The 18,972-nt window shown below is 42.5% G+C and overlaps 1 protein-coding gene across 1 annotated transcript; it reads left to right on the top strand.

Moving 5' to 3' along the window:
* Positions 1-15,913: 15,913 nt before the first annotated feature.
* Positions 15,914-18,396, top strand: LOC127334264 (small ribosomal subunit protein eS8). The gene is made up of 5 exons (XM_051360682.2): positions 15,914-16,028; positions 16,160-16,232; positions 17,148-17,484; positions 17,848-18,032; positions 18,135-18,396. Exons 1-5 carry the CDS (start codon positions 16,025-16,027, stop codon positions 18,211-18,213), a joined length of 678 nt encoding a protein of 225 aa, XP_051216642.1. The 5' UTR covers positions 15,914-16,024; the 3' UTR covers positions 18,214-18,396.
* Positions 18,397-18,972: the final 576 nt, after the last annotated feature.

Below are 18,972 nucleotides of genomic sequence, written 5' to 3'. Positions count from 1 at the left end.
TGCGTAGAAACAGATTTCTTGCTGTCACGAATTTGAGCAGTGTTCTCTGTAGGTAACTCAGAAAAGTCTGCCAATTTACGTGAGTAATCCTCAGATATGTACGCAACTTTCATTCAATTTGAGCATTTTCATTTGAGCAAGTCTGGTGCACCTAAAAAAATCGTCTTTACGGCCTATTCTGTTTTGACAGATTCTGCCTTTTATTTCGCATTGCCTGTTTTGCTATGCTTGATGGATTTCTTCATTCCATTAACTTTCAGTAGCTTTGTGCAAACATGTGAATTTTAATTATGCACTAACCCTCTAATGAGTTGTTTTGAGTTTGGTGTGGAGGAAGTTTTCAAGGATCAAGAGAGGAGGATGATACAATATGATCAAGGAGAGTGAAAGCTCTAAGCTTGGGGATGCCCCGGTGGTTCATCCCTGCATATTTCAAGAAGACTCAAGCATCTAAGCTTGGGGATTCCCAAGGCATCCCCTTCTTCATCGACAAATTATCAGGTTCCTCTAGTGAAACTATATTTTTATTCCATCACATCTTATGTGCTTTACTTGGAGCGTCTGTATGTTTTTGTTTTGTTTTGTTTGAATAAATTGGATCCTAGCATTCATTGTGTGGGAGAGAGACACGCTCCGCTGTTGCATATGGACAAATATGAACTTAGCTTTACTCATAATGTTCATGGCGAAGGTTGAAACTGCTTCGTTAGTTGTTATATGGTTGGAAACAGAAAATGCTACATGTGGTAATTGGTAGAATGTCTTGAATAATTTGATACTTGGCAATTGTTGTGCTCATAAGGATCATATTTAAGCTCTTGCATCATGTACTTTGTACCTATTAGTGAAGAAATACATAGAGCTTGCTAAAATTTGGTTTGCATGATTGGTCTCTCTAAGGTCTAGATATTTTCTAGTAAGGGTTTGAACAACAAGGAAGACATTGTAGAGTCTTATAATGCTTGCAATATGTTTTTATGTGAGTTTTGCTGTACCGGTTCATACTTGTGTTTGCTTCAAATAACCTTGCTAGCCTAAGCCTTGTATTGAGAGGGATTACTTCTCATGCATCCAAAATCCTTGAGCCAAAAACTATGCCATTTGTGTCCACCATACCCACCTACTACATGGTATTTCTCTGCCATTCCAAAGTAAATTGCTTGAGTGCTACCTTTAAATTTTTATCCTTTGTCTCTGCAATATATAGCTCATGGGAAAAATAGCTTAAAAACTATTGTGGAATTGAATATGTACTTATGTATCTTATTTCCTATTAAGTTGCTTGTTGAGCGATAACCATGTTCCTGGGGACGCCATCAACTATCTCTGTTGAATATCATGTGAGTTGATATGCATGTTCGTCTTGTCTGAAGTAAGGGTGATTTATCATGAGTTGAATGGTTTGAGTATGCATATTGTTAGAGAAGAACATTGGGCCGCTAACTAAAGCCATGATCCATGGTGGAAGTTTCAGTTTTGGACAACAATCCTCAATCTCTTATGAGAATATTATTTGTTGTTGAATGCTTATGCATTAAAGAGGAGTCCATTATCTCTTGTCTATGTTGTCCCGGTATGGATGTCTAAGTTGAGAATAATCAAAAGCGAGAAATCCAATGCGAGCTTTCTCCTTAGACCTTTGTACAGGCGGCATAGAGGTACCCCTTTGTGATACTTGGTTAAAACATATGTATTGCGATGATAATCCATGTAAATCCAAGCTAATTAGGACAAGGTGCGGGCACTATTGGTAATCTATGCATGAGGCTTGCAACTTGTAGGATATCTTATACATAATACATATGCTTTATTACTAGCGTTGACAAAATTGTTTCTTGTTTTCAAAATAAAAGCTCTAGCACAAATATAGCAATCAATGCTTCCCTCTTCTAAGGGCCATTCTTCTACTTTTATGTTGAGTCAGTTTACCCACTTCTTTCTATCTTAGAAGCAAACACTTGTGTTAACTGTGCATTGATTCTTACATACTTGCATATTTGCATTCATCATATTACTTTATGTTGACAATATCCATGAGATATACATGTTACAAGTTGAAAGAAACCGCTGAAACTTAATCTTCCTTTGTGTTGCTTCAATGTCTTTACTATGAATTTATTGCTTTATGAGTTAACTCTTATGCAAGACTTATTGATGCTTATCTTGAAAGTACTATTCATGAAAAGTCTTTGCTATATGATTCAATTGTTTAACCATTGTCTTTACCATTGCTTCGAATCGCTGCATTCATTACATGTGCTTACAATAGTATTGATCACGATTATGATAGCATGTCACTTCAGAAATTATCTTTGTTATCGTTTACCTACTCTAGGACGAGTAGGAACTAAGCTTGGGGATGCTGATACGTCTCCAGCGTATCGATAATTTCTTATGTTCCATGCTACTTTATTGATGATACACACATGTTTTATACATACTTTATGTCATATTTATGCATTTTCCGGCACTAACCTATTAACAAGATGCCGAAGAGCCAGTTGCTGTTTTCTGCTGTTTTTGGTTTCAGCAATCCTAGTAAGGAAATATTCTCGGAATTGGATGAAATCAACGCCCAGGGTCTTATTTTTCCACGAAGCTTCCAGAAGTCCGAAAGGGAAACGAAGTGGGGCGACGAGGCGGCGACACGCCAGGGCGGCGCGGCCCAGCCCCTGGCCGCGCGGCCCTGTTGTGTGGGCCCCTCGCATCGCCCCTAAACCTACCCTTCTGCCTATAAGAAGCCTTCGTCGATAATAACTCCAGTACCGAGAGCCACGATACAGAAAACCTTCCAGAGACGCCGCCGCCGCCAATCCCATCTCGGGGGATTCAGGAGATCACCTCCGGCACCCTGCCGGAGAGGGAAATCATCTCCCGGAGGACTCTTCACCGCCATGGTCGCCTCCGGAGTGATGTGTGAGTAGTTCACTGATGTCTACGGGTGCTTCTATTCTTGTAGACAGTGTTGGGCCTCCAAGAGCAGAGGTTTGTAGAACAAGACAAGTTTCCCTTAAGTGGATCACCCAAGGTTTATCGATCTCAGGGAGGAAGAGGTCAAAGATATCCCTCTCATGCAACCCTGCAACCACAAAGCAAGAAGTCTCTTGTGTCCCCAACACACCTAATAGGTTCACTAGTTCGGCGAAGAGATAGTGAAATACAGGTGGTATGAATAAGTATGAGCAGTAGTAACGGCGCCAGAAAAGTGCTTGCTGGCGTGTGGTTGATGGTGGTAATATTGCGGGCAGTACAGATGCAGTAGAACAGTAAACAAGCAGCGATAGCAGTATTTAGGAACAAGGCCTAGGGATTATACTTTCACTAGTGGACACTCTCATCATTGATCACATAACAGAATAAATAGATAGATGCTAGACTCTACACTCTCTTGTTGGATGATGAACACCACTAACTGTGTAGGATTACACGAACCCTCAATGCCGGAGTTAACAAGCTCCACAATATTCGATGTTCATATTTAAATAACCTTAGAGTGCACGATAGATCAACATAACCAAACCAAGTACTAACATAGCATGCACACTGTCACCTTCACGCTACGAAAGGAGGCATAGATCACATCAATACTATCATAGCAATAGTTAACTTCATAATCTACAAGAGATCACAATCATAGCCTACGCCAAGTACTACACGATGCACACACTGTCACCATTACACCGTGCAGGAGAAATAAACTACTTTAATAACATCACTAGAGTAGCACACAGATAAATTGTGATACAAAACTCATATGAATCTCAATCATGTAAGGCAGCTCATGAGATCATTGTATTGAAGTACATAGGAGAGAGATTAACCACATAGCTACTGGTACAGCCCCGAGCCTCGATGGAGAACTACTCCCTCCTCATGGGAGACAGCAGCGTTGATGAAGATGGCGGTAGAGATGGCAGCGGTGTCGATGGAGAAGCCTTCCGGGGGCACTTCCCCGTCCCGGCGGCGTGCCGGAACAGAGACTCCTGTCCCCCAGATCTTGGCTTCGCGATGGCGGCGGCTCTGGAAGGTTTCTCGTACCGTGGTTTTTTCGTCTCGAGGTTTTAGGTCAAGGGGCTTCTTATAGGCGAAGAGGCGGCGTCAGAAGGTCAACGAGGCAACGACACACTATGGGGGCGCGGGCCCCCCCTTGGCCGCGCCGGCCTACCATCTGGTGGGCCTGTGGCCCCCCTCTGGCCTCTCTCGGGTGTTCTGGATGCTTCCGGGGATTCTAAGATGCTGGGCGTTGATTTCGTCCGATTCCGAGAATATTTCCTTACTAGGATTTCTGAAACCAAAAACAGCAGAAAACAGCAACTGGCCTTTCGGCATCTCGTCAATAGGTTAGTTCCGGAAAACGCATAATAATGACATAAAGTATGCATAAAACATGTAGATATCATTAATAATGTGGCATGGAACATAAGAAATTATCGATACGTCGGAGACGTATCATTCACCCCTGGACTATGGGTCCATAGCAGTAGCCAGATGGTTGTCTTCTCCTCATTGTGCTATCATTGTTCGATCTTGTGAGCTGCCTAACATGATCAAGATCATCTATTTGTAATACTACATATTGCGTTTGTTGGGATCCGATGAATATGGAATGCTATGTTATGTTGATTATCAATCTATCATCTATGTGTTGTTTATGATCTTGCCTGCTCTCCGTTATTAGTAGAGGCTCTGGCCAAATCGTTACTTGTAACTCTAAGAGGGAGTATTTATGCTCGATAGTGGGTTCATGCCTCCATTAAATCTGGGACAGTGACAGAAAGTTCTAAGGTTGTGGATGTGCTGTTGCCACTAGGGATAAAACATCAATGCTATGTCTAAGGATATTTGTGTTGATTACATTACGCACCATACTTAATGCAATTGTCTGTTGTTTGCAACTTAATACTGGAAGGGGTTCGGATGATAACCTGAAGGTGGACTTTTTAGGCATAGATGCATGTTGGATAGCGGTCTATGTACTTTGTCGTAATGCCCAATTGAATTTCACACTACTCATCATAACATGTATGTGCATTGTCATGCCATCTTTATTTGTCAATTGCCCAACCGTAATTTGTTCACCCAACATGCTATTTCTTATGGGAGAGACACCACTAGTGAACTGTGGACCCCGGTCCATTCTTTTACATCGAATACAATCTACTGCAATACTCGTTCTTACTGTTCTCTGCAAACATCATCATCCACACTATACATCTAATCCTTTGTTACAGCAAGTCGGTGAGATTGACAACCTCACTGTCACGTTGGGGCAAAGTAATTTGGTTGTGTTGTGCAGGTTCCACATTGGCGCCGGAATCCCTGGTGTTGCGCCGCACTACACTCCGCCGCCATCAACCTTCAACGTGCTTCTTGGCTCCTACTGGTTCGATAAACCTTGGTTTCTTACTGAGGGAAACTTACTGTTGTACGCATCACACCTTCCACTTGGGGTTCCCAACGGTCGCGTGTTGTACGCGTGTCAGACGGTTTAAAACTTTTACGAAAATAGCTTAACAAATGCGGAATAAAACTAGCGTTTAATTTGTCAAGCACAAAACCTATATAGCTAGGGTTCACCTATGTGCACCAATGACTTATGCTAAGCAATTCAAGCAACTATGTGATAGCAAGATATATAACTTCAAGCACTAAGGCTATCACAAAGTAAAGTGCATAAGTAAAGAGTTCGGGTATAGGAATAACCGAAATGACGCGGAGACAACGATGTATCCTGAAGTTCACACTCTTGCGAGTGCTACTCTCGGTTGGAGCGGTGTGGAGGACAAGTCACTCCAAATACACGAGGGCCACCGTATTCTCCCCGAGAATTCCCACCAGAAGGGATGTCCTCGATCCACTATGGAACCTTAGGGTGGTCATACTGCATCCACGGCTTCGAGGAAGAAAAGTTAAAGATTTTGTCGAAACCATCTATAACTTTGGCGACCATCGGTACGGGCAGACCAGACCGTACCATGCGCCCGTACCACTTCGACGACGAAAAATCCAAATTTTCAGAAAACATACTGTAATTTAACGACCATCGGTACGGGGGGATACGTCCGTACCATCCGGCCGTACTGCGTCGACCGCCTTAGTTCAAAGGCGGCTGCTGATACGTCTCCGACGTATCGATAATTTCTTATGTTCCATGCCACATTATTGATGTTATCTACATATTTTATGCACACTTTATGTCATATTCGTGCATTTTCTGGAACTAACCTATTAACAAGATGCCGAAGTGCCGATTCTTGTTTTCTGCTGTTTTTGGTTTCAGAAATCCTAGTAAGGAAATATTCTCGAATTGACGAAATAAAAGCCCAGGGGCCTATTTTCTCACGAAGCTTCCAAGTCCGAAGGAGAGACGAAGTGGGGCCACGGTGGGGCCACACCCTAGTGCGGCGCGGCCCCCCCCACCTTGGCCGCGCGGCCCTGTGGTGTGGGGCCCCCGTGCCGCCTCTTGACCTGCCCTTTCGCCTATAAAAAGTCTCCGTGACGAAAACCCCGATGCATCGAGAACCACGATACGGAAAACCTTCCAGAGACGCCGCCGCCGCCGATCCCATCTCGGGGGATCCAGGAGATCGCCTCCGGCACCCTGCCGGAGAGGGGAATCATCTCCCGGAGGACTCTACGCCGCCATGGTCGCCTCCGGTGTGATGTGTGAGTAGTCTACCCCTGGACTATGGGTCCATAGCAGTAGCTAGATGGTTGTCTTCTCCCCATTGTGCTATCATTGTCGGATCTTGTGAGCTGCCTAACATGATCAAGATCATCTATCTGTAATTCTATATGTTGCGTTTGTTGGGATCCGATGAATAGAGAATACTTGTTATGTTGATTATCAAAGTTATGCTATGTGTTGTTTATGATCTTGCATGCTCTCCGTTACTAGTAGATGCTCTGGCCAAGTAGATGCTTGTAACTCCAAGAGGGAGTATTTATGCTCGATAGTGGGTTCATGCCCGCATTGACACCTGGGACAAAGGATGAAAGTTCTAAGGTTGTGTTGTGCTGTTGCCACTAGGGATAAAACATTAGTGCTATGTTCAAGGATGTAGTCACTAGTTACATTACGCACCATACTTAATGCAATTGTTCTGTTGCTTTGCAACTTAATACTGGAGGGGGTTCGGATGATAACACGAAGGTGGACTTTTTAGGCATAGATGCGGTTGGATGGCGGTCTATGTACTTTGTCGTAATGCCCAATTAAATCTCACTATACTCATCATGATATGTATGTGCATGGTCATGCTCTCTTTATTTGTCAATTGCCCAACTGTAATTTGTTCACCCAACATGCTGTTTGTCTTATGGGAGAGACACCTCTAGTGAACTGTGGACCCCGGTCCAATTCTCTTTACTTGAAATACAATCGCAATACTGTTCTACTGTTTTCTGCAAACAATCATCTTCCACACAATACGGTTAATCCTTTGTTACAGCAAGCCGGTGAGATTGACAACCTCACTGTTTCGTTGGGGCAAAGTACTTTGGTTGTGTTGTGCAGGTTCCACGTTGGTGCCGGAATCTCTGGTGTTGCGCCGCACTACATCCCGCCGCCATCAACCTTCAACGTGCTTCTTGGCTCCTCCTGGTTCGATAAACCTTGGTTTCTTTCTGAGGGAAAACTTGCTGCTGTGCGCATCATACCTTCCTCTTGGGGTTGCCCAACGAACGTGTGAAATACACGCCATCAAGCATATTTTCTGGCGCCGTTGCCGGGGAGATCAAGACACGCTGCAAGGGGAGTCTCCACTTCTCAATCTCTTTACTTTGTTTTTGTCTTACTTAGTTTTATTTACTACTTTGTTTGCTGCACTAAATCAAAATACAAAAAAATTAGTTGCTAGTTTTACTTTACTTGATATCTTGTTTGCTATATCAAAAACACAAAAAAATTAGTTTACTTGCATTTACTTTACTTATTTCATCATGTTTCCTTTTAATTTTACCACAAAAGACATACCGGTAGGACGTGGGTCTATAGTTGGGAGAAATAATATAGAAGAATTTTTCAATCATGTTAGTACTATTGAAAATTTTGAAGATAGACACTTGGTAGACCTTGCGCCTACTTATGAAATTGCTGCTGCACATTTAGTTCGCTTGTTGGAAACTAAATTTGTTAATCTTAATCCTATAATCCAACACATGTTCTTCACACTTGGCGATATGGAAGAAGGGGAAAAGAAAGATTTTGTATTAGAAACCCTTCTTAGAGAATTTGGTGGTTTAGCAAGAGAAGCTAGAAAGGTGTTTGCTAAATTCAATATGCTTGGTTCTCCTACTAATTTTGTTAGTCTCCTTGAAAAGATGGATATGGATAGAATAAGATTCACTAATAATATTGATGATAGAGGGAGATCAAAGCACCAATACCATGTAAGCTCCTGGCTATGAATGATGCACTAGAAAATAACTATGCTTGGCTAGTTCTGAAAATTTGTTTGATGAGAATAGCACGCCTAAGACTAATGAAAAGGGAGATGCTGAAACTTATGTATCCAATATACTATGCCTAGTTGAGAAAACTCCACACCCCGCTGTAGAAGTACCATCTCTTGATAATACTTGATACACACTTTCTGCGCCTAGCTGAAAGGCGTTAAAGAAAAGCGCTTATGGGAGACAACCCATGTTTTTACCTACAGTACTTTGTTTTTATTTTGTGTCTTGGAAGTTGTTTACTACTGTAGCAACCTCTCCTTATCTTAGTTTTGTGTTTTGTTGTGCCAAGTTAAGCCGTTGATAGAAAAGTAAGTACTAGATTTGGATTACTGCACAGTTCCAGATTTCTTTGCTGTCACGAATCTGGGTCCACCTCCCTGTAGGTAACTCAGAAAATTAAGCCAATTTACATGCATGATCCTCAGATATGTACGCAACTTTCATTCAATTTGAGCATTTTCATTTGAGCAAGTCTGGTGCCATTTTAAAATTCGTCAATACGAACTGTTCTGTTTTGACAGATTCTGCCTTTTATTTCGCATTGCCTCTTTCGCTATGTTGGATGAATTTCTTTGATCCACTAATGTCCAGTAGCATTATGCAATATCCAGAAGTGTTAAGAATGATTGTGTCACCTCTGAATATGTCAATTTATAATGTGCACTAACCCTCTAATGAGTTGTTTCGAGTTTGGTGTGGAGGAAGTTTTCAAGGATCAAGAGAGGAGTATGATGCAACATGATCAAGGAGAGTGAAAGCTCTAAGCTTGGGGATGCACCCGGTGGTTCACCCCTGCATATATCAAGAAGACTCAAGCTGTCTAAGCTTGGGGATGCCCAAGGCATCCCCTTCTTCATCGACAACATTATCAGGTTCCTCCCCTGAAACTATATTTTTATTCCATCACATCTTATGTGCTTTTTCTTGGAGCGTCGGTTTGTTTTTGTTTTTTGTTTTGTTTGAATAAAATGGATCCTAGCATTCACTTTATGGGAGAGAGACACGCTCCGCTGTAGCATATGGACAAGTATGTCCTTGGTTTCTACTCATAGTATTCATGGCGAAGTTTCTCCTTCGTTAAATTGTTATATGGTTGGAATTGGAAAATGATACATGTAGTAATTGCTATAAATGTCTTGGGTAATGTGATACTTGGCAATTGTTGTGCTCATGATTAAGCTCTTGCATCATATGCTTTGCACCCATTAATGAAGAAATACATAGAGCATGCTAAAATTTGGTTTGCATATTTGGTTTCTCTAAGGTCTAGATAATTTCTAGTATTGAGTTTGAACAACAAGGAAGACGGTGTAGAGTCTTATAATGTTTTCAATATGTCTTTTATGTGAGTTTTGCTGCACCGGTTCATCCTTGTGTTTGTTTCAAATAAGCCTTGCTAGCCTAAACCTTGTATCGAGAGGGAATACTTCTCATGCATCCAAAATACTTGAGACAACCACTATGCCATTTGTGTCCACCATACCTACCTATACTACATGGTATTTTCCGCCATTCCAAAGTAAATTGCTTGAGTGCTACCTTTAAACAATTCAAAATTTATCATCTCTGATTTGTGTCAATGTTTTATAGCTCATGAGGAAGTATGTGGTGTTTATCTTTCAATCTTGTTGGGCAACTTTCACCAATGGACTAGTGGCTTCATCCGCTTATCCAATAATTTTGCAAAAAGAGCCGGCAATGGGATTCCCGAGTCCCAAATTAATTAACAAAAATAGACACTCCTCCATGGTATGTGATTGTTGGACGGCACCGAAGGATTCGGTTAGCCATGGCTTGTGTAAGCAAAGGTTGGGAGGAGTGTCATCATAATAAAACTAAAATAAAAAGGCACTCCTTCATGGTATGAGATTGTTGGCGAGGCACCGAGGATTCGGTTAGCCATGGTTTGTGAAAGAAAGGTTGGAAGGAGTGCCACCCAAAATAAAATAAAATGGGAGCCGCTCTTTGAAGGTTTGTCCGGCAAGGGGTTAGAGTACCCGCTACCATTCGTTGACAACAACATACACCTCTCAAAACTTTATTTTTATGCTCTCTTTATGTTTTCAAAATCAAAGCTCTAGCACAAATATAGCAATCGATGCTTTTCCTCTATGGAGGACCATTCTTTTACTTTCAATGTTGAGTCAGTTCACCTATTTCTCTCCACCTCAAGAAGCAAACACTTGTGTGAACTATGCATTGATTCCTACATACTTGCTTATTGCACTTATTATATTACTCTATGTTGACAATATCCATGAGATATACATGTTACAAGTTGAAAGCAACCGCTGAAACTTAATCTTCTTTTGTGTTGCTTCAATACCTTTACTTTGAATTATTGCTTTATGAGTTAACTCTTATGCAAGACTTATTGATGCTTGTCTTGAAGTGCTATTCATGAAAAGTCTTTGCTATATGATTCACTTGTTTACTCATGTCATATGCATTGTTTTGATCGCTGCATTCACTACATATGCTTTACAAATAGTATGATCAAGATTATGATGGCATGTCACTCCGAGAAATTATACGTGTTATCGTTTTACCGCTCGGGACGAGCAGAACTAAGCTTGGGGATGCTGATACGTCTCCGACGTATCGATAATTTCTTATGTTCCATGCCACATTATTGATGTTATCTACATATTTTATGCACACTTTATGTCATATTCGTGCATTTTCTGGAACTAACCTATTAACAAGATGCCGAAGTGCCGATTCTTTGTCACTGCTTTTGGTTTCAGAAATCCTAGTAAGGAAATATTCTCGGAATTGGACGAAATAAAAGCCCGGGGGCCTATTTTCTCACGAAGCTTCCGTAAGTCCGAAGGAGAGACGAAGAGGGGCCACGGAGGGGCCACACCCTAGGGCGGCGCGGCCCCCTTGGCCGCGCGGCCCCGTGGTGTGGGGCCCCGTGCCGCCTCTTGACCTGCCCTTTCGCCTATAAAAAGTCTCCGTGACGAAACCCCGATCGAGAACCACGATACGGAAAACCTTCCAGAGACGCCGCCGCCGATCCCATCTCGGGGATCCAGAGATCGCCTCCGGCACCCTGCCGGAGCGGGGAATCATCTCCCGGAGGACTCTACGCCGCCATGGTCGCCTCCGGTGTGATGTGTGAGTAGTCTACCCCTGGACTATGGGTCCATAGCCGGAGCTAGATGGTTGTCTTCTCCCCATTGTGCTATCATTGTCGGATCTTGTGAGCTGCCTAACATGATCAAGATCATCTATCTGTAATTCTATATGTTGCGTTTGTTGGGATCCGATGAATAGAGAATACTTGTTATGTTGATTATCAACGTTATGCTATGTGTTGTTTATGATCTTGCATGCTCTCCGTTACTAGTAGATGCTCTGGCCAAGTAGATGCTTGTAACTCCAAGAGGGAGTATTTATGCTCGATAGTGGGTTCATGCCTCGCATTGACACCGGGACGATGACGAAAGTTCTAAGGTTGTGTTGTCTTGTTGCCACTAGGGATAAAACATTAGTGCTATGTTCAAGGATGTAGTCACTAGTTACATTACGCACCATACTTAATGCAATTGTCTGTTGCTTTGCAACTTAATACTGGAGGGGGTTCGGATGATAACCTGAAGGTGGACTTTTTAGGCATAGATGCAGTTGGATGGCGGTCTATGTACTTTGTCGTAATGCCCAATTAAATCTCACTATACTCATCATGATATGTATGTGCATGGTCATGCTCTCTTTATTTGTCAATTGCCCAACTGTAATTTGTTCACCCAACATGCTGTTTGTCTTATGGGAGAGACACCTCTAGTGAACTGTGGACCCCGGTCCAATTCTCTTTACTGAAATACAATCATCGTAATCTTTGTTCTCTTGTTTCGCAAACAATCATCTTCCACACAATACGGTTAATCCTTTGTTACAGCAAGCCGGTGAGATTGACAACCTCACTGTTTCGTTGGGGCAAAGTACTTTGGTTGTGTTGTGCAGGTTCCACGTTGGTGCCGGAATCTCTGGTGTTGCGCCGCACTACATCCCGCCGCCATCAACCTTCAACGTGCTTCTTGGCTCCTCCTGGTTCGATAAACCTTGGTTTCTTTCTGAGGGAAAACTTGCTGCTGTGCGCATCATACCTTCCTCTTGGGGTTGCCCAACGAACGTGTGAAATACACGCCATCAGCTGCACCTGGTATAGGCGGGATGCGCCCGTACCATGCGCCCGTACCACGCGTCGGGGGCCATAAACAGGCATGGAAGAGGTAACCAACTCAAAAATTTCACATCCTCTCTCTCTTCCTCCTCCAAACTCAAAACCCACTCCATTGGATCTCCAATTTCGTTCGTTTTTTATTTGATTCCTTGCACTCCATCGAAGTATGGTACGTTTCTCCTCCGATCCCTAACTTTTTATCCGTGAATGCATGCTCTAGCTTTTGCCATTATTAATCTAGACTTAGGTCATATTATGAACTTCATCACCTTAATGAGCATGCTATATTGCAGTTTTAGAGGAGGTTCTTTTATAAGATGTGTAGAGGATGATCATATGTCTATTTCTATCGGATTGGATTTTATTTTTGTTTAAAAAATTAATTGTGCTTAAGATACTAAACTGTTAATTATTTATTTTAGATGAACACAAGGAGCCGCTCGCACGCTGTGGCTGCACAGGCTGCACTACCGGTTGAAGACTCACCCGCTTTGCTCGGTATCAAGTTCGAAGACCAACGTCATCGCAACCGTTTCAACCGTCTCAAGGACCGCAAGATCAAGTCGACAAAATGGACGTGCCCCCATATTTTGAACCAACTAGGCCTACGCGATGATTTCAATACTCTTTGCAACAATGTTGGTTCGCTTGAGTTTTGTTTTCAGGAGGCTGCCACCTATCTCCACTTGACACTCGAGTTCCCCAGCACCCTGAAGTACACGGTGAAGCACTACTACAACATTGAGGACAATCAACCCGGAGTCGACCGAATATCCTTCCACTTGATGAACCGTGAGTGTGATTTGACCTTATATGAGTGGTGCAATCACTTTGGCTTTGAGAATAGTGCCACTGCCAATCGCTATGCATGCATTACTTTGAACCCCTCACCTAGTATGCATTTTTCTAGGATGACAATATCTAGCACACTCCCCTAGGGAAAATCTATTGAGTGCCCTGCTATTCGCTAATTGTACTATGTTATGGCTAACACCTTGCAAGCATGAGGTGATTTCACAAGACTTAATGAAGAGAACATGATGATCCTCGCAAAGGTTGTGTTCCCAGAAAGCAACCTCCGCCCAAACTTGGGCACAATTATTGTTCTCTACCTGAACCGCCAAGCACTTGAAGCTCGAGGCCCCATATGCGGAGGTGGAGTCATCAACATCTTGGCAAGAAGGCTTAATATCAATGGAAGTAACTTATGGGCATTGGAAGGCCCTCGTCGTCTTTGTTTTACTACTCTGAATGCATGTGGTATGGTTAGAAAAATAGAAGGTAGATATCACTTCAATATATCGGGAGCTAATCACTTGATCGCTGCCCCTTTGCCTAATGTTTTATTCTCTCTCGAGGATACGCGTCTGCATTATGATGTGCAGGTTGAGGCAAATCTACCCCAACAACTAGATGAACCTAAAGGAGAAGAGGAGGTTTAACAAGAACCTCAAGGACCAGAACATGAGCAGCAGCCACTTCATGACTTCACCACCTACCAGGACATATACGCGCTCAAAAGAGGCATTGAGAACCTGAGAAACCTCACCATCAACCTTCGAGACAACGCCACCGAACTCAATTCCCAATTCACCCATTGGAGCAACCAATGGAACTATGGGAATTATCCTCCACCACAAGAGGGGCTTGCAAAAGCCTAAGCTCAGGGATGTGTTCCTCAAGCATTTTTATTTGTGTTGAATAAATTTGTACTCCAGCTCTTTGAAAGGGCTTTGAAACACTCGTGTTGATTTGTTCCAACACTTTGCTTTTTTATTTGCTTTTCGTTTTAGTTTGTTTTCCTTTTTCATTTGTTTTTTAGTTCCTTACTTTGTCGCCATTCTCTTTTCTTTTTTCCCTCTCTATCCCAAATCAAAAAAAAATATTTTTCCTTTTATCCTTGTTCTTGAAAGAGCTGAATTTTCGAATACCTCTTTGCTTGATATTATTTATGAGGGAGATCTACCAAGAGTTTTGAAGGAACACATCGTAAGGAAGAGAAATATGAAGCTGCCTACAAGAGGTATGTTTTATGTATCCCACTTTGAAAGTTTGAATTGTTCATGCTAGTCAGTAGACTTGTTAAGATATTGTACCAGTGGGAGTGATTTGAAACAATTGGAGTAAAGCTATATTTTTATGCTTAGTTAATGGTGAAAGTTCTTACTCTAGTTCATTTAGTTAACCGAGTCTTACCTTGGAAATAATATTGCCAAATAAGTACAATGGTTCATTGTTTTTTGCTAGAGGACGATCAAGTTTAAGCTTGGGGAAGCTGATGGCTGTGTAATACGCCATATTTTCTCGCATTTAAAACCTTAGCTAAGTCAAGAAATTGAGTAAGTTTACGTCTCAACTTGCTACTAATGCCTAATCAATGCAAAGATGTGCAATCTCTTCTATTTTTGGATGTTGTGCAGGAAATCACGTCATAATGATAAATGGACATGCAATTACTGAAGAAAATCACGTCGGGAGCATGATGAAGTTGATTACGCTCGGAAAGGCGGTTCCAGTAGCTTTAACGGGCATACCGATGTTTTCGCCAGACGGTCTTTGCCAGTAGTGCCATCCTCCCCGCAGGCTGTCTGTATGGGTGGGTTACCGGAGTTGGAGTTGGAACAGATAAAATTGTTTCCTAGCGATTTCTCTCTCACGAGTTCCCACGTGTAGTATTTATTACAAGGTTCACCCAGGCAGTATTTTTATTCCTATACACAGTCGTGTTAAAATGGGTCTTTTTCTTTTCTTTCGTAGATCCCGATGCCTATATATTGGACCAATAGAAAGTTGATTTTCGCTTGAAGCATATGCCGCCCGGATCAACCAAGCGTTTTCCTTCATCGGTAGGCTTTAATAACGTGCTAGTATGATACTCTTGTATACATGGTTTCACATCTTATCTTATAAAAAATTACACCAATCATGTGTTCATTGTGTATTTTATCCAGGAAGGAACATAGTTCATGAGTCAGATTTTCCGGAATTTATGTTAGCAAAACATAATACTGTACTTCGTCTTTAGCATCATGAAAAAATATTTATTCCGGTCTGTCCCATTTCGCAGTAACAAGGCCTTTTCGAGGGGATTGACGAGCCCTAACTGGGCAGCTTCCTTCAACGATCGGTCATGCCCCAACTTATTCCATTCATTTGGGCCTGTACCAGTCGCATGGGCCATTAGGCCCAAGGAATGCTGATAGCTCCATCATCCACCGTCGGATCACGAGAGGCCCACTCACAAGTAAACCCTAAGCCCGTCTGCGATCCCTATTTAACCCGAACCCCTAGGGTTCCTTCCGCCTCTTCCCTCCTGCGAGACCAAACCAAAGCTGCGGCGGCGCGGGCGTAGAAGGCGGAGCAGCCACCGACGCCACCATGGGTAAGCACCGGCGCTCGCCCTCTCCTCCCCTTCCCTTCCCACTCCGGGCTCGCCGTGATCTCTTCCGTCGCTGCACCGAAGGCTGCTTGGTTTGCGCGATGCTAATCGCCGCGGTTGCTGCTTCCCCGCAGGTATCTCCCGTGACTCCATGCACAAGCGCCGGGCCACCGGTGGGAAGATGAAGGCGTGGAGGAAGAAGCGAAAGTAATTGCGATCCCCCCCTTTCCCCTTACTATTCGTGTAGATATTTGTAGGATCTACGCAGATTAGGTTGTTTATACTTGGGCCAGCCGTCAATAACATGCTATTTCTGCTATGTATCTCTAGTACCAACGATTTATGTGATCTGTTATTTTGGTAGAAACGAGGCTAGCAACAAGGCTTCCAGTGTTATCATTTGTTCGCGATTATTTCTGTACCCTGCAGTTATATGTTCTTTCACACCTCTAGATCAGCCGTGAATAAAATGTTAATTCTGATATTTGATCTCTACCCCTAATGATTATGTCATGTCTTCGTACTCTGATATCTGGGTAGGTCATAGGATAATGGTTAGACTTTTATTGTGGTTATGTTGTTTGCATATGATTCGATGACCTCCTGTTTACTTTGTGTTGTCGAAATGGTCTCTCTTTCTTGTAAGCTTTGTGCTATGGTTAATTCTGTAATTGTTACTTGCCAATTCGCTCAAGTTCCTGGTTTCTGAGGTCGTTGTATGAACATTTATGATAGCACAATAGCTAGGTACCTTGATGTGCATCAAATTAATATTCGATATAAGAACTTATTTGGCTGTTATTTCAAAGTAACTTATTAACTGATTATAATTGACTTCTTTTGACTGTTCCAAGTTATGAATGTCCTGAATAGTTCCTATCTGTGTAGTACTCTTTAATGTAGAATTGTATATTTTGTATCCTTGGGAGTTATCGTTGAGTGATGATGCCCTTGGTTGTCCAGTTCGATATATGCCTGATTCGTGTACTTATTTATTTGTGTTTAACTATTTTAATTAGTGTTTGTTATCTCAGTCTATGGAATCTAGTTTAGGATGAATGTAGATTGCAGCAAGGAAGATGTTGTTCTAAACCTTACTTTGTGTTTTCTCACTACTCTTAGGTATGAGCTCGGCCGCCAGCCAGCTAACACTAAGCTGTCCAGCAACAAGACTGTGAGGAGGGTCCGTGTCCGTGGAGGTAATGTGAAGTGGAGGGCTCTGCGCCTGGATACTGGTAACTTCTCATGGGGAAGTGAGGCTGTCACCCGCAAGACCCGTCTCCTGGATGTGGTTTACAACGCATCAAACAACGAGCTGGTTCGCACCCAGACTCTTGTGAAGAATGCCATTGTCCAAGTTGATGCTGCTCCCTTCAAGGGGTGGTATCTGACACACTATGGAGTGGACATTGGCCGCAAGAAGAAAACCACTGCTGCTGCAAAGAAGGACGCAGCTGAGGTACTATTCTTTGTTACCCATATTTTCTTTATCAACCCAAGTTGACAAGATTCTGATTGCAATAGCTTGTATAATCGAAATTCTTGTTAATCAACTCTATCTGCTCATTCTATTCCGTGCCATCAAAGAAGATATTTCTTCAAATGCTTTATTTCTATTTTGATCTGTTAAACCACTTAATTTGTTCCCTTATCACCTGTTGTGTTATATTTTGTTTATAGTCTGCCCTTGTTGTGTTGCCGAAAACAAGTTACTTAAATATTTGATATTTGCTGATAATTAAGTCTAGTATATTCACAAGTATTGGAAACATTGTTTATCATGGCTATTGATGTATTGATTATCTGATCTAAATTTGTGCAGGGACAAGAGGGTGAGGTAGCTGCAGCTGCCACAGAGGAGGCAAAGAAGAGTAACAATGTCCAGCGGAAGCTGGAGAAGCGTCAGCAGGGACGCACTCTGGATGCCCACATCGAAGAGCAGTTCAGTGGTGGAAGGCTGCTGGCCTGCATCTCTTCCCGCCCTGGTCAGTGTGGCAGGGCTGATGGGTACGTTATACTGGTTGCTTCAAATGTTCTTTACTTGTAAAGGGAAAACGTGAAATGGCATAGAATTGTGAAGTTTCTTACATTGTTGCCTTTGAACCATAGGTACATCCTGGAGGGCAAAGAGCTGGAGTTCTACATGAGGAAGCTCCAGAAGAAGAAGGGCAAGGGTGCCTCAGCTTAGATCACTCCTATGTGCTTTATGGAAGGCTGCATGTTTCATTCCTGGTTTTGTTAGTTGTCTCGTCCATGTTGTCTTCAGACATGCTGAACTCTATTTTATGCAAGTGAATCGACTCTAGCTTGGAACGACTGAGTATATTTTGCCTGCTTCCATATCCATAATATTGTCAATCTGTTCCATTTACACCTGTCATTTTACATTTGATTTGCTTGGTTCTACTGGACCTTGGTATCTTAGCTGCATTTAGTTCCCTAAGCCCTACATTGAAATTTTGTCCTTCTTATTATGGGGGTCTGGGTCGCAGATCAGACTTGAACTCTGGTTGTTAGTTTGTGGACTATCATGCCTGTCTGCTGACCTGTTTGACGCTGTTCGCTCAGAATGTACTGATCTTCCTGTGTCATCTCAAATTTCGTCTTTCCGGTTGTTATGCTTTCGTCGTGTCGAGAGGACCGCTTAGTGGCATCAACATCATTGTCCCTAATTAAGGAAGTCGATAGAGCCGCTTAGTGGCATCAAAACATTCATGATTTTGTGGATCGGCATATGGCAAAACTGGCTAAAGCGAAATAGTAGAACCCTCAAGAAAGCAATCACGCCCTGCGCAATATGTCAACTCATCCTAAAGCAGCGATGATCGGCACCCAACTAATGCGTGGACTGTCATCATGCCGGATGGAGAATTCTCCATCAGGTCCATAATTACTTCCTTCGAGATTTATGCAAATTTAAATGTATAGGGAAGGAGTACAATTAGTG

This window comes from Lolium perenne, chromosome 2, assembly GCF_019359855.2.
Source record: "Lolium perenne isolate Kyuss_39 chromosome 2, Kyuss_2.0, whole genome shotgun sequence".
NCBI classification, from domain to species: Eukaryota; Viridiplantae; Streptophyta; class Magnoliopsida; order Poales; family Poaceae; genus Lolium; species Lolium perenne.
This window is presented reverse-complemented; position numbering and strand designations above follow the sequence as displayed.

Bases quoted from the DNA above. Each gene is read 5' to 3' on its own strand.
- LOC127334264 (XM_051360682.2), top strand. The intron at 16,233-17,147 runs GTAATTGCGATC...CACTACTCTTAG, and splicing joins GCGTGGAGGAAGAAGCGAAA to GTATGAGCTCGGCCGCCAGC. The intron at 17,485-17,847 runs GTACTATTCTTT...AAATTTGTGCAG, and splicing joins CAAAGAAGGACGCAGCTGAG to GGACAAGAGGGTGAGGTAGC.